Consider the following 26656-nt stretch of genomic DNA (forward strand, 5'->3'; position numbering starts at 1 on the left):
CAAACATTAAGAAAACCACATGAAAGCATAAAATCTGACCTACCTCAAATCCTACCTTGTTCTCAAAATTATATTTAATTGAATAAAACTTTAAAATCATTGCTAAAATCATTATTTTGAATTCCAACACTTACTTGGGAAACACATTAATATCAACAAGAGGTAACAGGACTCTAACAGTGCTTTCTTTTTTTTTTTTTTATTTAGTAAATATAAATTTCCAAAGTACAGTTTATGGAATACGATGGCTCCCCCCCCCATAATTTCTCTCCCACCCGCACCCCTCCAATCTCCTGCTCCCTCTCCCATTCCATTCACATCAAGATTCATTTTCAATTATCTTTATATACAGAAGATCGATTTAGTATATATTAAGTAAAGATTTCATCAGTTTGCACCCACACAGAAACACAAAGTATAAAATACTGTTTCAGTACTAGTTATAGCATTACTTCACATTGGACAACACATTAAGGACAGATCCCACCTGAGAAGTAAGTACACAGTGACTCCTGTTGTTGACTTAACAATTTGACACTTGTTTATGGCGTCAGGAATCTCCCTAGGCTCTAGTCATGAGTTACCAAGGCTATGGAAGCCTTTTGAGTTCACCGACTTCGATCTTATTCAGACAGGGTCGTAGTCAAAGTGGAAGTTCTCTCCTCCCTTCAGAGAAAGGTACCTCCTTCTTTGATGGCCCTGTTCTTTCCACTGGGATCTCACCCGCAGAGATCTTTCATTTAGGTATTCTTTTTTTTTTTTTTTCCAGAGTGTCTTGGCTTTCCATGCCTAAAATACTCTCATAGGCTCTTCAGCCAGGTCCGAATGCCTTAAGGGCTGATTCTGAGGCCAGAGTGCTATTTAGGACATCCGCCATTCTATGAGTCTTCTGTGTATCCTGCTTCCCATGATGGATCGTTCTCTCCTTTTTTGATTCTATCAATTAGTATTAGCAGACACTAGTCTTGTCTGTGTGATCCCTTTGACTCTTAGACCTATCAGTGTGATATATTGTGAACTAAAATTGATCACTTGGGCTAGTGAGATGGCATTGGTACATGCCACCTTGATGGGATTGTATTGGAATCCCCTGGCACGTTTCTAACTCCACCATTTGGGGCAAGTCCAATTGAGCATGTCCCAAATTGTACATCTCCTCCCTCTCTTATTCCCACTTATATTTAACAGGGATCACTTTTCAGTTAAAATTTAAACACCTAAGAATAATTGTGTGTTAATTACAGAGTTCAATCAATAGTATTAAGTAGAACAAAAAAAAATACTATGAGGGATAACGTATTAAGTTGTTCATCAACATTCAGGGCAAAGGCTGATCAAGTCACCGTTTCTCATAGTGTCCATTTCACTTCAACAGGTTTCCCCTTTGGTGCTCAGTTAGTTGTCGCCAATCAGCGAGAACATATGATATTTGTCTCTTTGGGACTGGCTTAATTCACTCAGCATGATGTTTTCCAGATTCCTCCATCTTGTTGCAAATGACCGGATTTCACTGTTTTTGACTGCTGTATAGTATTCTCTAGAGTACATGTCCCATAATTTCTTTACCCAGTCTACTGTGGATGGGCATTTGGGTTGGTTCCAGGTCTCAGCTACTGTGAACTGAGCTGCAATAAACATGGAGGTGCAGACGGCTTGTTTCTAACAGTGCTTTCTAACAGCTACTCTATTCCATTCATTCATTCGGAGAGGAGACAGTGAGAATGAGCAAGCGAGTGGCAGACAGTGAGTTCCCATCTGCTGGTTCTCCCCCTACTTGCCCACAAATGCAGGGCTGGGCCACGCAAGGACGGGAGCCTGGCACTCAATCTGAGCCACCTATGCAGGTGGCTTGAAACCAACCACTTGAGACCACACTTGAGGGCTCCAAGGTGCACAATAACAAGAGGCTGGAGCAGATCCACGACTCAAACCCAGGTACTCCGGTATGGAACGGTGGCAACCCATGTAGCGGCTTAACCACTGCACCAAATACCCATTCTCCCAACAGCTGTCTAATTTTCACCAGCATCTCTAATTGGAGGAAACATAAAGTGCAGGGAAAAATGGAATTAAAAAATGCAGGGGCTGGCATTGTGGCACAGCACTTGGGACACCAGCATCCTGTATGGGTGCCAGTTCGAGCCCCAGCTGCTTTGTTTCCAATCCAGCTTCCTGCTAATGTGCCTTGGAAAACACCAGAGGATGGTCCATATATGTGGGTCCCTGCCACCCAGACCTGGGTGTTGCAGGCATCTGGGGGAGTACATCACAGGATGGGAGATCTCTTTCTCTCTCTCTTTTCCTCTCCCTCCCTCTTTCTATCAGTGTTGCTATCAAATAATAAATCTTTTGTTTAAAGGATGATGCACATTCCCATAAACTGTTTGAAGGCCTCCCATAGTAAATGCATTTTATAATTTACACATGTCCTTGTGATGCATCTAATGACTGCTTCCAACGGTATGACTGGAGCCTTAACTTCCAATATATCACTAAGAAAATTCCTTTTATCTTGTGACTAAAAACCATTCTGGTTAGAAATAAACCTACTACTAATGAATAATATCAGCTGTGACTTATCCACAGTCTAACAGAGCTAAATTTCCATGATTGTGCTTTCAGAACCGTAGTTTCCAAACTCACATGTAAACTGAGGCTAGTAACATCTGCCTAGCAGGTTACCAAGTGAATATGAAGAGCTTACCACAGTTTCTGGAGAGAGACAAAATTTCAGTCAATGTATACCAAAGTAATCAGTTGCTTCATAAAAATACCTTTGAATAGTCTAAAATAACTAGCAAAAACAATTCCACTGGAAAGGGACAGAGAAATTCTCATGCTATTGTTTATGGTAAATAAATAATAGTAAGATTTATTGTTTATGGAAAATAAATAATGGTAAGATTAAGAAAGCAGGAGTGGGTATACGGCCTAGCAAAAGGTGCTAATTAGGATGCACCTGCATCCCACCTTATAGCGCCTGGGTTCAATACCTGCTTCCTACTCCTGACTCCAGCTTCCTGCTAATGCAGGCCCCAGGAGACAGCAGAAATAGCACAAGCAACGGGGCTCCTGTTACCCATGTGGGAGACCTGGATTGAGTTTCCAGCCCCTGTCTTCAGCCCAGCCCAGTCCAGACTAGTTAATTACAGGTATCTGAGGAGTGAAAGGGAAGGTGGAAGTTCTCTCTTTCTCTCTCAAATAAATTTTAAAAAGAAAACACATTTTTATAGTATGAAATTAAAGTTATTTTAAAGAAGAGGTCTGAGTTCTCAACAAACTTTGCCTTCTCAAGCTCCCATATTCCAGTGCTTTTGAGGAATGTCTTGACTTAAATCCAAGTGTCCAACATGACCTAAACTGTTGCTCATTAGTGACGTTCAGCCAGGCCTATCCTCCCCCTCCCCGGCAGCAAAGGGCTTTCTTCTTTCTCACAAATTTAAGGAATCAAAAATGCCTACTATGGCACTTACCATTTTATTTTAATTACTTCCAAGTCTGTCCTTTTTTTGAAAAAAAAAAAAAAAAGATTTATTTATTTGAAAGGCATAGTTACAGAGAGAGAGAGACAGAGAAAGAGAGATCTTCCAGCTGATAGTTCACTCCCCAAAAAACAGCCAGGGCAGGGACGAGCTAAAGCAGGGTGCCCAGAACCCCATCTGTGTCTCCCACACACCTAACAGATGCCCAAGCACTTGGGTCATCTTCTGCTTTTCGCAGGTGCATTCGCAGGGAGCTGGAGTGAAACGGAGCAGCTGGGATCAGAGCCGGCACTCATACAGGATGCCTGCATCACCGCAGGAAGTTGCTCAACCTGCTGAGCCACAGTGCCAGTGCCGGTGTGCCCTCAGTTTACTTCCATAAGTACACAGTGTTTACTTGGATATCCCCAAGGCCATCTGCCTTCAATTCTTTTTTTTTGGTCAACAAAATACTATGTTTATTGAAGTGATCTTTCATTGCTTTCTTGGCATATAGTTCTAGATGTTAAGTTTGGAGATCAAAGAAGTCAAAAACTTTTTAACGTGTTTTATGAATGCAAAAATTATTTTCAGAAATTTTAAACAAATATTTATAATTACACTTATTTCATCTTCAAGTTGTTGATACCTAGCCCAGCAACAATTACTTGCAAAATATTATTTGATGTTATTCGGTGAGTAAAATATACACACCACAGCAACAAGAATATAAATGAATACCTATTTAAATATTCAAGACTCAGAGATAGACTATTTTCCAAAGAGGCTATACCATTTCACATTCCCACCAATGGTATACGAAGGGTTCAATTCCTCCACATCCTTAAAAACATGCTATTATATGACTTTTTATTGCAGCCATCCTAGCAGGTACAAGTAGCTATTTCATTATGTTTTTTTATTTTTAAATATTTATTTAGTTGAGAGAGAGAGAGAGAGAACGAGTGAGAGAGAGAAAGAAAGAGAGAGAGCTTCAATCCACCAGTTTACTCCTCAAATACCTGGAATGGCCAGGGATAGGCTGGGGCAAAGCCAGAAGTCACGAACTCAATTCAGGTCTCCCACATGGGTGGCTAGAATCCAATTACTTCAGCCATCAACACTGCAAACTGGAGTCAGGAGTGGAGGTGGGTACCGAACCCAGGTCTTCAATATGCAACACAGGCATCTTAACTGTTAATCCAAATGTCTACCCCTCATTATAATTTGACTTGCATTTTTTGTTTACTACATATTTTATTTGGAAATGTGTACACCAGGAGAGTGAAGATGAAGCTTAGAGGCAGTGGTCTCATTATTTTAGACAGCATTAGTCTGTTGTAAGAGAGACTGGGAAACCTTCTACATGATAAAAGATTTCAGAACTTCAGTGGTATGGGCAGCTTCATCTGACGCCATTTCAATCAACATATTGTCAAAGAATTTCACCATCTCTAAACAGAAAATAACCCTTGTCCTCAGAAACTACTGTGGTGCCTCTATATTCTGGAAGAACTTCATCTCAAACCCTCACACTCATTGGTTGAATCTCTCCACCCTTTTCGTTAGAGCCTGAGCCAACAGCTATTTCTGTTTGGAATACTTTTCCTTGAGATTTTTCTGGGAGGGAGCATAATGCCTCCTTTGGTTATGGATTCTGTGGCAGTCCTTTCAACCAAGATCTGCTCAAAGAGCAGAGAAAATGGTGTAAATGCTTGTCTTGCCATGGCCCCAGAGCTGCAGCTCTCATGTGATCTTGCACAGCCACAAGAAGAGACCCACAGTTTGATCCTGATTTGCATTTTTTTTTTTTTTTGACAGGCAGAGTGGACAGTGAGAGAGAGAGACAGAGAAAAAGGTCTTCCTTCTCCGTTGGTTCACCCTCCAGTGGCCGCTCCGGCCGACGCACTGCGCTGATCCAAAGCCAGAAGCCAGGTGCTTCTCTTGGTCTCCCATGCAGGTGCAGGGCCCAAGGACTTGGGCCATCCTCCACTGCACTCCCGGGCCACAGCAGAGAGCTGGACTGGAAGAGGGGCAACCAGGACAGAATCCAGTGCCCCGATTGGGACTAGAACTCGGGGTGCTGGCACCTTAGGTGGAGGATTAGCCTAGTGAGCTGCGGTGCCGGCCCTGATTTGCATTTTTTGATTCTTTATGGTGCAGAGGATATTTTCATGTACTTTTCAGCAATTATTTATATTCTCTGGAGAAATGTCTATTCACATTCTTTGCCCATTTTAAAATTGGGTTGTCTTTTTATTATTGAGTTGTAAATGCCCATTATATAATTCAAACACACGTGCTTTGCCAGATATATAATTTGTAAACATATTTTCCCATTCTGCAGTTTGTCTTCAACTTCTGAATAGTGTTCTTTGAAGCAAATGTTTTTATTTTGATGATCAACTTATTTTTTCTCTTCCTGCTTGTGCTTTTGGTATCATAACCAAGACACCATTGCCAAATGCAAAGGCCATCAAGATGTTTCAGCTTTTACTTCAGTCCTTGATCCTCTCTGTGTTAATTTCTGTATATTAACTCAATGTGACATGGGGTCCAACTTCGTTCTTTTACAGGCAGACATCCAGCTATACCTGTACCATTCATTGAAAACACTACTGTTTCCCTCACTTAATTATTTTGGCATCTTTGTCAAAAATCAATTGATCAGGGTGGGCATTACTGAAGAGCTGGTTCAAAGATGTCTTTGTTTTATTTTCTTCTTTCTCTCTTTGCCTTTCAAGTAAACATTTTTGAAAAGTCAACTGACCATAAATGCATAAATGCATGTCAATTCTATTCTATTGATCCACATGTCTGTCTTTACTAAGTATCACATTGTCTTAATTATAACACAGTTTTGGAGTAAGCAGTGAAAAGCAGAAATATGTGAGTTATCCAACTTTTTAAAAAATGTTATTTATTTTAAAGACAGAGACACGGATGACAGAAGCATGGAGATCTTCCAACTACTGCTTCATCTGCAACAGTCAGGGATCTGTGAGGCTGCAGTCAGGAGTCTCCAACTCAATTCAGGTCTCCCTGGTCAGGGGCAGAGATCCCTGTACTTGAGCTGTCACCTGCTGCCTACCAGGGTGTGCATTAAGGAAGAAGCTGGATTGCAAGTGGAGGAATGGGGACTCGGAACCAGGCACTCCAACACAGGAAGCAGGAGTCCTAAGCAATGGCTTGACCCATTCCTCCACATCGCCTACCTCATTTAACTATCATGCAAATTTGATTAATAAATAACGGTTTAAATTGAGAGAATAAAAGGATTCTAATTTAAACTGCAGGAAAGTTTGTATCTCTGAGAAAGTCCGGTTTTACTATTTCTGTAAGAAGAAAAAAATACTACTTTAGGAAGACAAACTAAAAAGAATTTTCAAAATGGGAAAAATTACTTTTACTGATCATTCAACACCTTTTGATTATGTAAGGTTTAATTGTTTTGTTTTGTTTAGCCATTAGCACAAAGATAAACTTGGTATAGCAGAATTCAATAGCCTCTGAATCCTGGTTATTATTAAGTAGTAGATTACACAATCCATTTCAAAACATTTTTTAAAATATTTATTTATTTGAAAGGCAGAGTTACTGGGGGGAAGGGGAGGGCCTGCCAGAGAGAGAGACAGAGAGAGAGAGAGACAGAATATCTTTCACCCATTGGTTCCATCCCCAAATGGCTGCAACAGCTAGGGCTGGGCCTGGCTGAAGCCAGAAGCAAGGAGCCAGGAGTTTCATCTGGGTCTCCCTTGTGGGCAGCAGGAGCCCAAATGCTTGGGGCATTTTCTGTTGCTTTCCCAGGAACATCAGCAGGGAGCTGAATAAGAAGTGGAACAGCCAGGGCCGGCGCTGTGGCACAGCAGGTTAAAGCCCCAGTCTGCAGCACCAGCATCCCATATGGGTGCCGGTTCCAGTCCTAACTGCTCCACTTCTGATCCAGCTCCCTGCTGTGGGCTGGGAAAGCAGTAGAAGATGGCCCAAGTCCTTAGGCCCCTGCATCCACATGGGAGACCCGGAGGAAGCTCCTGGCTCCTCGTTCAGATCGGCGCAGTTCCAGCTGTTGCAGCCATCTGAGGAGTGAACCAGCAGATGGAAGAACTCTCTCTCTCTCTGCCTTTCCTTCTCTTGCTGTGTAACTCTGACTTTCAAGTAAACAAATAAATCTTTAAAAAAAAAAAAGAAGTGGAACAGCCAAAACTTAAAATGGTGCTCACATGAGATACCTGTGTTGCCAGAGGCTTAACCTGCTGTGCCACGATGCTGGCCCTATTAACAAGGTCTTTACAAAAAAATTTTTATCTTGAGGCAAGCATTGTGCTTGGTAGCAGGTTAAGCTACTGCCTGAGATGCCAGCATCCCATAGGGGCACTGGTTTAAGTGCTGGCTGTTCCACTTCCAGTCCAGCTCCCTGTTAATGTGCCTGGGAAAGCAGTGGAAGATGGCCCACATACTTGGGCCACTGCCACCCAGAAGGGAGACAGGTGAAGCTCCTGGCTTCAGCCTGGCTCAGATCAGCCCTGGCCACTGCAGACATTTTGGGGGAATGTACCAGCAAATGGAAAATCAATCTCTCTCACTCTCTCTCTCACTGTCCCCCCTCTAACTCTGCCATTCATTTAAATAAATCTTTTAAAACAATGTTCTATCTCGGGGCCAGTGATGTGGTGTAGTGGCTAAGGCCGCCACCTGCAGTGCTGGCATCCCGTGTCGGCACTGGTTTCAGTCTCAGCTGTTCTACTTCCAATCCAGCTCTCTGCTATGGCCTGGGAAAGCTGTGGAAGATAGCCCAAGTCCTGGGCCCCTGCACCCACATGGGAAACCCAGAAAAACTCCTGGCTCCTGGCTTTGGATTGGAGCAGCTCTGGCCGTTGCAGCCATATGGGGAGTCAACCAGTGATGAAACATTCTCTCTCTCTTTCTGCTTCTCTGTAACTCTGCCTTTCAAATAAATAAATGCATCTTTAAAAAAAAAAAAAAAAAAAAAAAAAAAAAACCTCTACCTCTAGCTTAGAGTAATAAAAGAAACCTAATTTAACATCTGGGCTCATGCACAGTGGTTTTCTAGCTCATCAAGGGTTAGCACGAGACATGAGTCAAATTCCCTCCAAGTGCCGTGTTCAGTGCTATCACCCATCCTTGAGAGGCTTCTGAGCTTCTACGCAATCTTCTCGCATGTCAGGACTGCTCTGCCGCTTTTCTCTGAAGCAGACTGTCTTTACTGTGAATCTAATCTTTCATCATAATTAAGATGATACACATTTTAATCATTTTCTTTAGCATTAACTATTTGGACTGTTTTGTGTTACACAGTATAACAGAAAAGCATAAAATATCTTAGAAATACAGATGTGAATTATGAAAATAATTATAAATAAAAGTCAACATGCTTTCTACAGTTTTGGGTTTATCATGATAAGCTGAATAATATTTTCTCTCAGCGTCCAGCCACTTTTGTCTCTTAATTAACTCTGCCACTGAAGCCAAGTAAACAATCACAGCTCTCCCTTCTGTAGCCTAAAAGCAAATAACAGGCCGGTGCCATGGCTCACTTGGCTAATCCTCCACCTTGCGGCGCCGGCACACCGGCTTCTAGTCCCGGTCAGGGCGCCGGATTCTGTCCCGGTTGCCCCTCTTCCAGGCCAGCTCTCTGCTGTGGCCCGGGAGTGCAGTGGAGGATGGCCCAAGTGCTTGAGCCCTGCACCCCATGGGAGACCAGGATAAGTACCTGGCTCTTGCCATCGGATCAGCACAGTGTGCCGGCCGCGGCGGCCATTGGAGGGTGAACCAACAGCAAAGGAAGACCTTTCTCTCTGTCTCTCTCTCTCACTGTCCACTCTGCCTGTTCAAAAAAAAAAAAAAAAGCTAATAACAGTGCCACAGTGTGGAAAACTTCACACCAACGAGCCCTGACTTACTACCGCGCACAGCTAACCTGCCTCTTCTCATGATGCCAACTTCAAACCGAAGTAGCTCAACACACACATGTCAGAAGAAGTGCTAGAGCATCATGCTTTTTATCAGGCCACTGATGCCTCTCACAGCAGCTAAGCTAATAAACTCGGGAAGTACATTTTGACACCTGGACATTCTTAAGGAATTTTCAAAATAATTAATTTCAGAGGCAGAAGGAGAGAGGGAGAGGGAGAGGGAGGAGAGGGGGGAGAGGAGGGAGAGGAGGGAAAGGGAGGAAAGGGGGTAGAGGGAGGAGGGAAAGGGAGAAGGGAGAGAGGGAAAGAGGGAGAGAGGGAATGGATCACAAAATTAAAAGAAAAACCTTCAGTGCGTGAACCGGTCTCATTTCTTTGTGAATGTGACCACCACACAAGAACGTCAGGTTCTCCAGAGGCACCGTCTGGCACAGCCAGCCATGTCAGAAGCGGATGGTGAGCAGCTGAATTCGCACGAATCCTTACCTTTGGTATTTTCTCACTTTGATCAAGAAACTCCTATTCCTCCAGTCTCACCAGGTTTTACTTAAGCCAAGGAGCTTCAATCATTGACTGAAAGTCACTTGCTCTCCAAACACAATGACACTGCCATGCAGCTCAGTTATCAAGAGGGAGATGTACGGAAAGACAAAATTCATTATTCTAACTAGATAACAACAGCTTCCTTGGGTTCAGGCCAAAAATACAGAAGCAGACAAAGTAAGTAGCAACTCGTAGCGGTATTTTTCTGGCCATCCCAAATCACAGATTTTTAAACATCCCATTCATACTGTAAACACTGAAATCTCATTTTAACAGTTTCCATTATGGACCAGAATTCTACTAACGCATCTCTGTCATGGACTCTATCTAAGGAGCTCAGTTCTCCACAGCAACAAGCATGTCACCAGGAGGTCAACCCAGCCCCAGACTGTATCGCAACATGAAATGAGGAGTTCATGTTTTTCTGCGGCTTCAGATAACTTGTTTTAAAAGAACAGTTATGTACCACAGTTATCAAGCATGTGGAGGTACAAAGTGCTCTCCTCTTCAGCAGAGGCGAAAGTATTACTTCTCAGTAACCCAAAAGAAAAATCAATCGGGTACCAGGAAACAGGCTGGGAAAGTGGTTGACTCTAGGGATGTAGTTCCTAGTTAGCAAAAGAGAACCAGTGCTCCCCACTCACCTTCAGCTTCCTCGACAGAAGGGGCAGATGCACATCTATGCCCTAATTCACAAGACTAGAGGCACTGAAGAGTGAAAAATGGGTTGAAAGACTCATAGATAATTCCAAGATTGCCAAGCATACCGAGAAATAAAACTCACAGAGAATGTTGATCCACTGTTTGAGGCTGTGACAGTATAATCTTCATCATGCAATTTTATTGAGAGCTCCCACTTAACCGTGTCCAATTTAACAACAGGAACTCTGAAGTAGAAAGAGAAGAAAGAGTTAGTCGTTTTCATTATTCTCTCTCAATAAACTATTTTCCTTTGACATTAAGAGTGTGGGGTAAAACTGCCAAGAATGTATTTCAGAACACTTTATGTCACAAGGCTCCACTCTTGGAAAAAGCTTTCAGGTTTAAAATAGAGGTTTTTTATTTTCTTTTGTTTTTAAGAAGATACACCAAAGGCAACAGCAGTCATTTTGACATAACCATGCTACCGTCATCTATCCTGAATACCAACATCCATTCTGTGATTCTGAGCTGCTTAATTATGATGGCCCTTCACAAATTATTCTTCCTCAAACTATGCTATCCTTTCCAATATTTGGTTATTGTTAAGATAGCTTCATTTTTGGGGCCGGCGCTGTGGCACAGCGGGTTAACGCCCTGGCCTGAAGCACTGGCATCCCATATGGGTGCCGGTTCTAGTCCTGGCTGCTCCTTTTCCAATCCAGCTCTCTGCTATGGCCTGGGACAGCAGAAGATGGCCCAAGTCCTTGGGTCCCTATGCCTGCGTGGGAGACCCGGAAGAGACTCCTGGCTCCTGGCTTCGGATCAGCGCAACTCCAGCCACTGCAGCCAATTGGGGAGTGAACCACTGGATGGAGGACCTCTCTCTCTCTCTCTCTCTCTCTCTGCCTCTCCTCTCTATGTAACTCTTTCAAATAAATATTTAAAAAAAAAAAGTGTTTCATTTTTAATTAAAATACAATCTTTAAGCTTAAGCAATCCTTAAGCTTCAGAGACAGAAAACACACTATTGAATCAGCATGATTTGACTGAAGAGAAATATTTTGATTTATTTTCTTGGTAATCAACTAGACTAAAAATATATTAAGCAATGGAAGCAGGGATTTAGCCTGGTGCTTAACATGTCCACATCCCACATCAGACCGCATAGGGTTAACTCTTGGCTCTGGCTCCTGACTGTAGCTGCCTGTTAGGCATGTGCTGGGAGATAGTAGTGACGGCTTGAGTAATTGAGTTCCCAAGCAAGTGGCACCCTCTCGCTCTATGTACAAATCTTTCTCTACTTCTCAAACAAGATTTACTCAAAAAACCAAAATGAATGAACCCCCATGCATTATGCTACTTACAAAATAGAATATAATAATATAGAATGTTCCTTCATGGTATCAATGAGAAAAAAAAAATCTTGGTCTAGTAGATGGGAAATAAGCTAACTATTTTTGTGAAAACATTACTTGTTTCATAATGATAATGTTACTACAAATTTACCAAATTTTAAAAACTGATTTTAAAAAGTAATCAAATACCAATTTTATGAGCTCTCACATAAAAGGATGATAAACAGCTTTGCCAAAACAAAATATAAGGCTGGCACTGCGGCTCAACAGGCTAATCCTCCACCTTGCAGTGCCAGCACACCGGGTTCTAGTCCCGGTCGGGGCGCCGGATTCTGTCCCGGTTGCCCTTCTTCCAGGCCAGCTCTCTGCTGTGGCCAGGGAGTGCAGTGGAGGATGGCCCAAGCTTGGGCCCTGCACCCCATGGGAGACCAGGAGAAGCACCTGGCTCCTGCCTTCGGATCAGCGTGGTGCGCCGGCCGCAGCAGCCATTGGGGGGTGAACCAACGGCAAAAAGGAAGACCTTTCTCTCTGTCTCTCTCTCTCACTGTCCACTCTGCCTGTAAAAAAAAAAAAAAAATACAAACACAAAAAAGTAAAACCAAAAAACCTAAATGAATTATGAGTTCAACAAATACCAAGTGTTTGGCACTAGGTTTTGGGGCACCAAAGGAAAATAAGACATGGTTCTCCTGACTCTTCTGACACTGACTTCTCCTGTCACCTGGAATGCAGACCAGGGCTCTGTGTCTGCGTGTGTTTGGACAACACCAGCACGGCAACATGGCTCCTTTCATGCATGTGATCAGTACAAAAGGACCAGAAACCCAGTCCAGTCCAAATATAGCCAATACTGTATTCTAAATATATTTAGAATACAAATAGGTTTCCCACAATTTTTTAAAAAATAACAGAAATTTAATACTTGCAGATTTTACCCATTTTTTAAAAAAAGATTTTTATTTATTTGTTTGAAAGGCAGAGTTACAGAGAGGCAGAGACAGAGAAAGAGGTCTTCAATCCACTAGTTCACTCCCCAAACGGCCAAAATGGTCAAAATGGCCAGAGCTGTGCTGATCCAAAACTAGGAGTCAGCAGCTTCTTCCAGGTCTCCGACACGGGTACAGGCACCCAAGGAGTTGGGCCATCTTCTACTGCTTTCCCAGGCCACAGCAGAGAGCTGGATTGGAAGTAGAACAGCCAGGACTTGAACCAGTGCTCATATGGGTTGCTGGCCTGCTTTACCTGCTATGCCACAGTGCCGGCCCCAATTTTACCTAATTTAAGTATTACATTTTGTAGTATCCTGGCTCTACCTTAATACACAGTTCTGAAAGAGCATGGCAGGTTATGCTTCATTTAAATCCTCCAAATCGCAAGAGTTCTCTGTGTATTCAGTAAAAAAAGGTCACAAACACTATGGTTATAAGCCAATCCCCTCTAGTCACAATGTCTAATGGATGCTGCTGTACACTTTAGAGTGACTATTTGTGTTTGGTCCACTTCTTCTTGATGTGCTTTCTGAAGATGAGAGAATGATGTTTCCAGTACTTTAGAAGTAAAAACGAAAGTTACAAAAATGCATGAAGTAAGGCAGGAATACACTGCAGCACAGGTCTGGAAGACCCTCTTCCGGCCATTTGAAGAGGACTGTCCCCGAGGACCAAGCGCCACCCAGGGGAACGAATGAAAGGCAGCGAGGAGGGCAGCACCCAGGAGAGACTGGGGTGGGGGGATGGGCAGGGAGAGGGGGGCTCCCTTCCAGACTCATGCTCCACAGGGCATTTGCTTGGCTGGTCTGCAAGCTCCTCAAAGACCAAGCTCATTCTTTGTTTTTACACTCTCAGCTCTTGACACAAGTAATGGAAAAGGGCTGAGGGATGAGCAGGGAGCGTGCGCAGGGGAGGAGGCAGAATCGCCAGAGGGCGGAGCACAGCAAGCAGAGGCGGGTGGCACAAGCTCCTGGCCCTCCCTGGGTGACCACAGACCCACACATTCCTCACCTTCGACACACCCAGTCTGGGGTAACCCGAGAAGGAGAGACAGGCTGCACTCAGTCATGGCCCTCTGGACTTGACAAGGCCCGGGCTCCAGCTCTGCTGTGGCTGCAAACCAGGAGCAAGCAGTGGCGGGATCCTAACAGCAAGCGACACCCTAAAGCTCTGCTAGGGACGTCCCCAACCCACACACAGCACACACAGGCCCGGAATAGCCCAATGTGGCTGATACGTGACCTTCCAAGGGATGGCGGAAGTAGGCAACACGGGCATTTGGAATGTGTCCTAGGCCAAAAAAAAAAAAAAAAAGGCACCTATACAGAACACCATACATGGAGCAAAGAAAAGTGCCCTGTACCAGATCCACGCCCAGCACACATCAGGGCCTCAGGGCCTCAGGGCCTCAGGGGAAGCGCTGCACTTCCCCAACCCAACAAAAGTACCTCTTCAGGTCCAGTCAAGGGGCCAGTGGTGGAACCTCTTCCGGCCGCCTTGCACCCCTCCTGCTCAAACACAACCCCCTCCCCATATTTCCTGTCTGGGTTGCACACATGCCTCTAGGCAATCTCCCTTCTGGCTTACTTCGCCAAGAAGCTTGGGCTCAGGACAGAGGGCCTCATGGCTAGACTACTGTGCAACCTGGCCTTCTTCAATCTCTGCTCTCCTGGGTAACGACGCCACTCTGCTGCCACGATCACTCCAAGTAAACCTTCATGAACCCACCTGCTGTTCAAGGCCCTGAAAAGTAAACCTCTACTTGTTGACCCGCTCTTCTTTCTGATTATCCGCTGACTCGCTTGCCTGGCTATGCCAGACCCCCAGGCCAAGACGACAGGGGCCAAGAACTGAGCCCCATGGTCATGGACGAGGGTTCGGGTAGCCGGCACAAGCAGGCAGAAAACCCAGCCCTGGACCTAGAGCAGGCTGAGTCTCAGTTCCTTTTAATAATATCTCTAATCCTAGGGATGTGTTGAGGATTAAATACATAAAGTAAGGAGGGCAATGAAGCTGGCACTCTTACTTTCCCCCAAACTGCAATCTCTTCGGATTCCACCTCGCCTCTGCTTCTCAAACTCATGGATTCTTCAAAAAAAGACATAAGCTCTGACAAAAATTTTTTATGAGCTACACATGAGTCCAGTGCTCTTTCTTCCATTTAACTTACACAGGTAGTAATAGGGTTCAGTGTATGTGTTGGGAGTAGTATGTTTCAAAACTGAGTGGCCCCACGGAAGCAGCTCTTTGGGGGTAAATCTTGAGACCCCACTCGGCTCGGCACCAGGCCTCTGCCTGCAGAAGAGCTGGAGGCTCCTGCTCTACCCCAGAGTGCATCTTCCCACTGAAAGCCGGGTGTCAGATGGTGGCGAGACGCAGTTGCCACGCGGCAGAGCCTACCTACTATTTACTTTCTCACTGCTTCTCCTGAGCCACACCTGTTTCGTACACGGTACAGCCTGCCCCAGGGGGGATGTCGGCAAAGAGCACAGGCTCTTGAGCTGGCCTATTGAGCTCGGCTTATTCTCTCCCTAGCAGTGGCCCTGAGGACCCACGGGATCCTGTCCACCAAAGGTTCCACATCTGTAGAGTGGATCAGAGCAGAACTGGGCAGGTGATGGGAAGCTTTGCTCGGAGCCTGAACCCCAGAAGTGGCACTTCTCTCACAGTCCTATCCTTTAAGGCCATCTGTCAATAGGTTAGAGGAAAGAGGCTTCACCGTGAAAGCTAGGTTCCCAGGTACTAAGAAGAGTCAAGGTGTGGAATCGCTGCTTCAGTTCTCTCTTACAGACAAAATCTGCTCCGATTCCTGCTGCTTTTACCTGAGTTTGAAACTAGTTTTGCTTCTATTTGGTTTTTAAATAAAATGAATGGGTTGAGCATAGATGCCAATTAATTAGGAACTATAAATAAGGTGTGTAGTGGAAAAAAATACTACAATGAACCATAAATAAGATAATAACAGGCACAAACATGAACTCTGGAAGTTCATTAATAATTACCTTGGAACACTGTATCAATTCAACAAGCACAAACATGTTTATGATGATAACAATTCTGTAACATCATATTTTACACTTTAGCAAAGAACTGCGAACATACATGAAATACAAAATCGTCTCAGAAAAGATTTTTACAAACAACTTTTTCTGAAAACAGGGAGAAAGGTTTGGAGCTTCTTCTAACTCCATGCCGTAACAACACACAGCAAACTGTTCCTGTCACTGCAGTGTATTTCCACTGAAAGAAACAGCCATCTGACAAAAAAAATGCAATCTGTGCAACTTTTATTTGCAATCCTCAAAGCCAATAACGAAGGGCAACTACAAAAAAAAAAACAAAACAAAAAAACACACTAAAAAGAAATCCACACATAGGGTGACTCACAAAGAAAATCAAATAATACCTCTTCCTCAGGCCTGTCCACTTTGATTATCATCAGCCAGCCAGAATGAATATGTCCAATAAATCTAAATTTTTCTACATTTTACGGTGAAAAACTGCCAGCTAATTATCACTAATGTTAATACCGATACATTAAACTTCTTGGAAAAATTTACTGAAAAAGGCATAAGCAATACTAACTTAACTACATTCTTATTATGTGTCACTAGAAAAACTAACAGCATCTTCAGTTAGCCAGGATTACAGGCACCTCAAAGCCACAGGAACAGACAGTCAGAAAAGCTGGTTTTCAATGGTGTCACCACCTATTTAGGAGTGAAATGCTGAGTTAAAACAACGCTAATGGTCAAAGGATCATTAAGAAATGCTTCATCATAACTTTCCCAGTGGGTGGCCTGTAAAATGATCAGGAATAATACGCCGCATTCCACAGCCACTGAGGTCAGTCTCTGCATACAGATCTGGGAAGAGAGAAAAAGGCCTTCAGAAAGTGGGCCATTCATCTGCTCCAAGTTCAGAGCATTTGCAGCATGGTGAAAGGATACGTTAGGCAAGCACATGGATGTATTCAGTGGGGGTAGCCAGGACCAGCTCACAGGGGACTACAAAGGAGCCCTCCCATGGCTCATGAATAAGTCGAGGAAATGATCAGAAAAAAAGAGAGAGAGCAAGATGTTTAGACAGATGGCCCACTCAAAATGCCTGAGACAAGGCATAAGCAATTTTAATGAAACTTTAGATCCAGTATAGGAATTGTTTCTTATTTCCCCCAAGCGGGGGGAAGAAAAACAACTCCAAGGAAGGCAGGAATTCAGCGACGCGCTGAAAGGCCTACTCTGAGACAGAGGAGAGCCACCAACGCAAGTCTGCAAGCCTGAGGGGTCATGAATTCGCGGAAAATCCCTCACAGCATCATCAGCTAGCAAAATGAATATAAAAAGCACGGAATGAACAGATTAAAGGAATTTTAAACAGAAGTCTACTGCCAAACCAAACAGAACTGGAACCCTTATTATGTGAGAACTTAGGACACTGCAACATTAAAGTTCCTCACTGCAGAAGAAAGATGAAAGAGGCATTTGCTGAGAACCTCTTCAAAGCCAGCTTCGGGCAGAGAGAAGGCTGAGACTTCAGCCCACTTGCAATTTCAAATGTGTGTGTGCAAATGTGAGACTGTGCAAGAGCCTGGCCACAGAACCGTGTTGCAGCACCGGGAACACCCTCAAGTGTGGTGGTACCAGCGTCACAGAGAATTACACAAATGACACTTGGATCTAGACTCTCGCTACTACTTACAATCTGATATATTTTAATAAGAGGCAAATTCAATTCCTCTTTGTACGGATAAGGGCTTCAGGTGCCCAGCTTAGATACTGGCACATTTAGTCAGGAAAGGCAACACAGTATAACTGTCACCCTGTTCAGTCACTCCTGTGTCTAAATGCAAAATTGCAAAAGCTGAGTGACCTCCACAACTTAACCTTCTTGTGTCTCAGTTTCTTTACCAGTAAAACAGACTGAGAACATCTAACCAATGTGTTGGTTAAATAAGATAAAAGGGGCAAACTGCTTTGCACATAAATGCTAAGTAAAGTTTATCATCATCATCAGGTGCAGAAATATCCATAATCCTTCTCTACTGTCTCAGTAATTCTGTTCAATTTTTCATTTTCTTAAAGATTTATTTATTTGAAAGAGCATAAGTTAGAGAAAAGGAGGAGGAGGAGAGGGAGAGGAACAGAGAGAAAGAGAGAGAGACAATGGGAGAGAGTCATAGTGAGCTCTTCCTTCTGCGGGTTCACTCCCAAAATGGGCAGAAACCAGGTCTGGGCCGTGTTGAAGCCAGGAGCCAAGAACCCAGTCCCAGTCTTCAGCATGAGTAGCGGAGATCCACATACTCGGCCATCACCCTCTGCCTTTCCAGGCACAGTAGAAGGAATTTGGATCAGAAGTGGAATAGGAGAGACAGGTGCATGTGGGGTGCACAAGCAGCAATTTAACCTGCTGCACCACAGTGCCAGCCCCTCTTATTAGTTTTTTAAACATGTATTAATATACAATCCAATGGATATGAAATCAGTATATCAAAGAGGTACCTGCACTCCCATGTTTACTGCAGCACTATTCACAATAGCAGAGATATGGAATCAACTGAAATTTCCATCAATGGATGAATGGATAAAGAAAATATGTACATATACACAATGCAATATTCAGCATAAAAAAAGAACAAGGGGTGAGTGTTTGGAACAGCAGTTAAGACACCACTTGGGATGCCCACATCCCATGTCAGAGTGTCTGGGTTCAAGTCCCACCTCTGCTTCTAATCCAGCTTCCTGCCAATGTACACCCTAGGAAGCTACAGGTGATTACTAAAGTACCTGGGTCTCTGTTACCCACATGGGAGACTCAAACTGAGTTCTGGGATCCTGGCTTCAGCCTGACCCAGCCCTGAAGGTTATGTAGATTTGGGGAATGGACCAGCAAATGTGAGGTTTCAAAGAACTTAAAAGTTTTCTTTTTGGCTTGTTCATTCTCTGTCTCTGTCTTTCTGTCTCTGTTTCTGTCTCTCTTTCCAATAAATGAAAGCAAAATATTTATTTAAAAAAAAGAATAAAATCCTGTCATTTATAAAAACATGGATAGAACTAGAGGATATTACATTAAGTGAAACAAGCCAGGCACATATAGACAAACACCACACCACATCTTCTACTCTCAAACGTGGGCTAGAAAAGATGATTTCATAGAAGGAGAAAACAGAATAGTAGACATCAGAAGTTAGGAAGGAGAGGAAGGTGCCAAAATAAATTCAACTGGGAAGAATAAATTGAAAATGTTTTACATCACAGTAGGGCGACTACAGCTCATAATTATGAATTTTATAAAGTCTAGAAGAGTTCAAAGGTTCCTACCACAAAGAAATGATAAATGTTTAAGGACTTAAAAATACTGACTTCCCTGGTTCTACCACTAAATGTTGTATACATGTTGGGAATTATCACATAGTGTTTCAGAAAAATGAAGAGAGAAATTATTAATACACAATATACATATAACTAAAAAATCTTAGTGGCCTTCAATCACCGTGGTAGTGAACCCACTCTGCAAGCCCTCTAATGGTCACCTGCTCTAAGGCTTCGTGCAAACTCCAAAATATGAACTATACACTCTCCTGCGGCCATTTCTGCCCAGTGTAGTGTTTCTGAGGCTCACCCGTGTTGAACAGTTCATTCTCTCTTCACTGCTGAGAAAAATTAGCTCATCCTTTTGTTGATGGGTATTTGGCTCGTTTCCAGTTTGGAGCTATTGTGAACAGTCACTATACAAGTTGTTGTTCTTTTTTTTTTTTAAGATTTATTTATTTTACTTGAAACTCACAGTTACACAGAGAGGAGAGGCAGAGAGAGAGAGAGAGAGAGAGAGAGATCTTCCATCTGCTGGTTCACTCTCCAGATGGCCACAACGGCCAGAGCTACGCTGATCTGAAGCCAGGAGCCAGGAGCTTCTTCCGGGTTTCCCACGTGGGTGCAGGGACCCAAAGACTTGGGCCATCTTCCACTGCTTTCCCAGGCCATAGCAGGGAGCTGGATCAGAAGTGGAGCAGCCAGCTCTCCAACCGGCGTGCAAATGGGATGCTGGCATTGCAGGCGTTGGCTTTACCTACTATACCACAGCACCAGCCCCATCTGCTAAAAGTTCTATGGACAAGTCTTTTCTGAGGACCTATGTTTTCATTTTTTTGTGGGGGGAAAATCTGAGTGGAAATACTAGGGTAAATGTACATTTAATTTTATGTAAACTTCCAAACTGTTTTCCAAAACACTGAGTCTTTCCAAACCTTTCCAGTAATGGAGCTGTTCCACACCCCTGCCACCATGTGGAGATGTCAGTCTTTCTAATGCGAGCCAGGCTACTGGCTGTGAGACTCTATCTCTTTTTAGTTTCATATGTGTTTCCCCTGTGACTAATAATGTTTAGACCTCATGTACTTACTGGCCATTTGCATTCAAGTTTTTGCATAGATTTATTAGATTGTTGGTTTTATTGTTGCTGATTTGTAGGAGTTCTTTATTTTAGATACTAGGATTTTGTCAGATGTAGGTATTAAAAGTTTTCTCTGTGGCTTATGTATTCATTTTTTTTTTTTAACAATCTCTTTTCACAGAGATTTTTGTTAAAAACCATTAAGGGCAGTACTTCAGAAAAGTTTGCAGAAAAACAACTAAAAGAAAAATTAATTTTGGTATAGAAAATGTTTCTATGCATAATTTTAAAAGATTAGTTTATTTATTTGAAAGTCAGAGTTATACAGAGAGAGTAAGAGAGGCAGAGAGAACAGAGATCTTCCATCTGCTGGTCACTCCCCAGTTGGCCACAATGGCCAGAGCTGTACTGATCTGAACCAGGAGCCAGGAGCTTCCTCCAGGTATCCCACATGGGTGCAAGGGCCCAAGGACTTGGGCCACTCTACTGCTTTCCCAGGCCATGGCACAGATCTGGATCAGAAGTGGCATAGCCAGGACTGGAACTGGCGCCCATAGGGGATGTCGGCACTGCAAGTGGCTGCTTTACCCACTATGCCACAATGCCGGCCCTCATATTTTTTCAAAGTACACAGTCAATGTTATCATTGCAACATCCCTCATATACAGTAATTTCTAAACTTTCTGCACCAGAATAAAATTTTTAAAAATATTTCTCTTTTAAGAAGCCAGACAGCTCCCATCTGCTGGTGCATTTCCAAAATGCCAACAAAGGCCTCCACTAGACACCACAGCCAGGAGCCAGGAACTTGATCCAGGTCTCCCACATTAGCGGCAGGAACCCAACTATCTGAGCCATCACTGCTGCCTCCCTGGGTCTGCACTGGCAGGAAGCTGGAGTCGGGCGCAGCGCCAGGTGCAAACCCAGACAAACTGCTGAGGGATGCAGGCATCCTAACCACCAGGCCCAACACCTGCCCCAGACTTTATTTGTAATTCCATTTTGCCATTAAATTTCTGGAGTAACCTTATAGACTTTATTTTTTAAAGCAGTGACATCTTTACTTTGCATCTTTATTCCATAAAGCTATTCTTGTCACTAAATTGAGAATATTCATACAAGAGAATTTCAAAATGTTCATGGACAGGTGGGCATTTGGCCTAGTGACTAACATGCTGGTTAAGATGACTAGACCGCACACTTGAGTACCCGGGTTTGAGTCCTGGCTTCACTCTCAATTCTAGTGTCTCGTGAATGTGGACCCTGAAAGGCAGCAAGTGATGACTCTAGGCACTGCCACCCACATGAGGGACCTCCAGTGGGTTCCTAGCTCCCAGCTTCAGCCTGGTCAAACCCCAGATGTAGTGGTCATCTGGGGCGTGAATCAGCAGATGCGAGCTGTCTGCCTGGCACTCTGACTCTGTCCTTCAAACAATTAAAGACAAACAAAAGCTTCACGAAAAAAAATGGAATTCTGTTTATTTGGCTGCAAAAACTAAAATGCATGCACAGTTTATGCACAAAACATTTTCCATGAACATTTTCAAGACTCCTCATAGGCACAGATTTTAAAACTTTTTTCACCAAAATAAGACATCTTTCAATTCCATTTTCTATTAACTTTCTGAAACACCTTCATATTAACAAAATTTTACGGCGATGATAAGAAATATTGTTAAAGAAAGCTCCACCAAGATAGAAGATACAGGATTGGACTAAGATGGCGGGTAGGGAGGGAGCTTAGCCCTCTAGTCTAGAAGGTATTTTTAAAAAAGCGGAGAGTGCAATCTCATGGAAGAGTTAGGGAGAAAATGGCAGAGGAAACTCCACGCAAATTAGAGGGACACAGTGGACCTTTGTGGAGGGTGTGGACACATGCAAACCAGGAACCCAGCAGGCGAGAGCCTCTGCACCAGCTTTGGAGAGAGGTAAGACCAGACTGCAGTAGCCCAAGCCACTGGTGAAAACGCTGCAGGAAAAGCCTGGAGGGAATCTGGCATGAAGCCCTGGGTTGGGGGGGCGGGGATAGTGTACCTGCCAAACTAGAGGAGAAAAAAAGGGGGGGCATGTCTCTCTCCCCTCATCACCCTGTAACAGAGTCATCTAACAAGCTGATAGAGAGCGGGCACCATTTTGGACATACACAACAGCTATGCCAGTTCTTGTCCATGCCCAGCAGCTAGCAGAGTGGAGACTCCTGAGTCTAATGGGGAGAACTGTTGGGGGGCTGGGTGCTCATAACTGTAGGAGGCTTGTGTTCAGGACAGTGAAAACACTGAGGCTGCATGGGTTCCAGGGTGTGGCTGGAACTCTGGGCAGTCACTGTGGGAGGCTCCACACAGTCAGGGCTCCCTGGTTCCCTGGTGAGGGACATTGCTGGGCAATCTACTTACATTGAAGACTGCACAGATCCTTTGTGTGGTCCTTGGAAGTGCAGATGAATACTATACCCACTGGGGCGGGTGCCCAGGCACTGATCTCCTTTGAGGAGAGGAAATGAGCTGAGTCTAAGCCAACAGAACAGAAAAGCCTCCTCTCTGCTTAAACATAAAGAGATTTACCACACCCAACATGGGTGTCACCTTAACATCCCCTTCACCCTGGAGCAATGAACAGAGCTCCCTGGCCACACCCACCACACACCTCTAGGTATTCCCTGAAAGCAGACACCACACCAATCCATACAGACATAGTCCAAAAATAAAAGCCACCAAAGCAAAAAAAAAAAAAAAAAAAAAAGAAAGAAAGAAAGAAACCAATGAGTATCACCATAAATGCTGAAAAATAATCACACCAATTTAAGAAAAAAAGAATAAGAATCACAACATGCTGCCCCAAAAGAATATAACACTTCAATACTAGATTGTGAAGATGAACAGTGTGAAGAAATTCAAGAAATGGAATTCAAAAAATTGATCATAGGATTACTTAGAAGTAATCAGAAGCAAATGCAAGAACTAATGAAATCAGTATATAACATGAAACAGAATTTCTCCCATGGAATTGAGATCTTAAAGAGAAAGCAAAATGAAATATTAGAAATGAAGAATTCAAAAGAATAAAAAATGCAGTGGAAAGCCGTAACAACAGAATTGGTGAAGCTGAATATCAGACTTAGAAGACAAAGCACAGTAAATTATACAGTCAGGCCAAAAACAAGAAGAAAACCAAAAAATGCTGTTGGGAATCTACAGAATACTACCCAACGACCCAACATGCAGGCTCTGAGTCCCTGAAGTAATGGAAAGAGAGAAAGGATGAGAAGGAATTTTTAGTGAAATGATAACAGAAAACTTCCCTAATTTGGAGAAAGAAAGGGACATCCAAGTACAGGAAGCACATAGAGCTCTTAATAGACATGACCAGAGGCCGGCGCCACAGCTCACTAGGCTAATCCTCTGCCTTGCAGTGCCGGCACACCGGGTTCTAGTCCCGGTCAGGGCGCCGGATTCTGTCCCGGTTGCCCCTCTTCCAGGCCAGCTCTCTGCTGTGGCCAGGGAGTGCAGTGGAGGATGGCCCAAGTACTTGGGCCCTGCACCCCATGGGAAACCAGGATAAGTACCTGGCTCCTGCCATCGGATCAGCGCAGTGCGCTGGCCGCAGCACGCCAGCTGCGGCGGCCAATGGAGGGTGAACCAACAGCAAAAGGAAGACCTTTCTCTCTCTCTCTCACTGTCCACTCTGCCTGTCAAAAAAAATAAAATAAAAAAGACATGACCAGAAAAGACCTTCACAATGAGACATTGTAACCAAACTCACCACAGAAATAAAACATAAAGAAAAGATTCTAAAATGTGCATGAGAGAAACACCAGATCACATTCAGAGGAACCCCAATTAGATTCACAGCAGACTTCTCATAAGAAACCCTACAGGCTAGGAGAGAATGGCGAGAAATATTACAAGTATAAAGAGAAAAAACTGCCAACCTAGAATACTGTACCCTGCAAAGCTCTCCTTTATGAATGAAGGTGAAATAAAGACTTTCCATAAAAAATAGAAATTGAAGGAATTTGTCACCACCCATTCAGCTTTGCAAAAGATGGTTAAGGATGTGCTACACACAGAAACACAGAAACATGGTCATCACTATGAAAGAAGGTAAAAGAAGTAAAAAAAAGTGAAAGTATAAAGCAAATCCAAAGTAAAAATTAGGAATATTTTTGGAAAAATGGCAGGGGAAAGTTGTTCCAGTCACTTTGAGTGTAAATGGCCTCAACTCTAGTGTTAAAAGATACAGAGTGGCTGAATGGATTAAAAAACAAAACTCATATTTGCTGCCTACAAGAAATACATCTCTCCAACAAAGATACACACAGACTGAAAGTGAATGGATAGAAAAGATATTCTATGCTAACAAAAATCAATAAAGAACTGGTGTAGCCATCCTAATATCAGACACAATAGAGTTTAACACAAAAACTGTTATAAGAGACAAGGAAGGACACTATGTAATGATTAAGGGATCAATTCAACAGGAAGATATAACTATTGTCAATGTATATGCATCTAATTACATGGCACCTGGTTACTTAAAAGAAATGTTAAAGGATCTAAAGGGAGACACAGACGCTAATACAATAGTAATGGGGGATTTCAATACCCCACTTTCAGCAATGGACAGATCAACTATACAGAAAATCGGCAAGCAAACAGCAGAGTTAGTTGACACTACAGACCAAATGGACCTAACAGATACATACAGAACTTTCCATCCTATAGTTGCAGAATACACACTCTTTTCACAATTGCATGGAACCTTCTCTAGGATTGACCACATTCTAGGACATAAAGAAAGCCTCAGCAAATTCAAAAAAATCAAAATCATACCATACGTCTTCTCTGATCACAATCGAATGAAGCTGGAAATCAGCAATTCAGGAATCTCTAGAACATATGCAACATAGAACATATGCAACATGGAGACTGAACAACATGCTCCTGAATGAACAGTGAATCATTGAAGAAATTAAGAGAAATAAAAAAAATTTCTGGAAACAAATGAAGATGACAATAGAACATATCAAAACTTATGGGCTATAGAAAAGCAGTGTTAAGAGCAAAGTTTGTAACAATAGGTGCCTACATCAAGAAATTGGAAAGGCACCAAATAAATAAGCTATCAGTGTATCTCAAGGATCTAGAAAAACAACAACAAACCAAACCGAAAACTAGTAGGAGAAAAGAAATAATTAAAATCAGAGTAGATACCAACAAAATTGAAACAAAATACAAAAGATCAGCAAAACAGAGCTTGTTTTTTGAAAAAATAAACAAAATTGATACACTGTTGGCCCAACTAACCAAAAAAAGGAGAAAGAAGACCCTAATTAATAAAATTACAGGGGCCAGCGCTGTGGCGCAGTGGGTTAACGCCCTGGTCTGCAGCGCCAGCATCCCATAAGGGCGCCAGTTTGAGACATGAATTCTCTACTTCCAATTCAGCTCCCTGCTATGGCCTAGGAAAACAGCAGATGGCGGCCCAAGTCCTTGGGCCCCTACACCCACGTGGGAGACCTGGAGGGAGCTCCAGGCTCCTGGCTTTGGATCAGCACAGCTCCAGCCATTGAGGCCAACTGGGGAGTGAACCATCGGAGGGAAGACCTCTCTCTCTCTCTTTCTTTCTCGCTGCCTCTCCATCTCTCTGTGTAACTGAGTAACTTTCAAATAAAAAATCTTAAAAATAAATAAATAAAATTACAGATGAAAAAAGAAATGTAACAGACACCACAAAAATAAAAAAAAAAAAAAACATCAGAAATTATTACAAAGAGCTGTTTGCTAACAAACCAGGAAACCTAGAAGAAATGGATAGATTCCTGGACACATACAACCCACCTAAATTGAGCCATGAAGACACAAAAAACCTAAAGAGACCCATAACCAAGATGGAAATTGAATCAGTAATAAAGACCCTCGAAACAAAGAAAAGCCCAAGACTGGATGGATTCACTGCTGAATTCTACCAGACATTTAAAGAAGAACTCCAATTCTTCTCAAGCTATTCAAAACAGGGAGGGAATCCTCCCAAATTCTTTCTATGAAGTCAATATCACCTTAATTCCTAACCATAAAAAAGAAGCAACAGAGAATGAGTCCTCCAAATCAATTTCCCTAATGAACACAGATGCAAAAATCCTCAACAAAATTCTAGCCAGTCCAATCCAACAATACATCAGAAATACCACTCACTTGGTCCAAGTGGGATTAATCCCTGGTATGCAGGGATGGTTCAACAACTGCAAATTAATCAATCTGATACATCACATTAACAAACTGAAGTTCAAAAACTATATGATTATCTCAATAGATGCAGAGAAAACATTTAATAAAATACAACAC

At 43.0% G+C, this 26656-nt stretch overlaps 1 protein-coding gene and 1 pseudogene across 9 annotated transcripts in view; both read right to left on the reverse strand.

Annotated features, from left to right (window-relative positions):
• PCCA (propionyl-CoA carboxylase subunit alpha) overlaps positions 1 to 26656 on the reverse strand; it is a 432698-nt gene that overhangs the window by 143343 nt on the left and 262699 nt on the right. For all 9 annotated transcript variants that reach the window (XR_016212709.1, XR_016212708.1, XR_016212710.1 and 6 more), the window contains one exon: positions 10722 to 10824. Coding sequence is in view for 6 of the 9 variants with exons in the window: in XM_070048637.2 (XP_069904738.1) it covers positions 10722 to 10824 (103 nt within the window). In the remaining 3 variants the exon portion in view is untranslated. The remainder of the gene's footprint in view (positions 1 to 10721; positions 10825 to 26656) is intronic.
• On the reverse strand, positions 4742 to 5188 carry LOC149124506 (10 kDa heat shock protein, mitochondrial pseudogene; annotated as a pseudogene).

The sequence above is a fragment of the Oryctolagus cuniculus genome, chromosome 9 (assembly GCF_051225735.1).
Source record: "Oryctolagus cuniculus isolate XC-2025 breed Fujian yellow rabbit chromosome 9, ASM5122573v1, whole genome shotgun sequence".
NCBI classification, from domain to species: Eukaryota; Metazoa; Chordata; class Mammalia; order Lagomorpha; family Leporidae; genus Oryctolagus; species Oryctolagus cuniculus.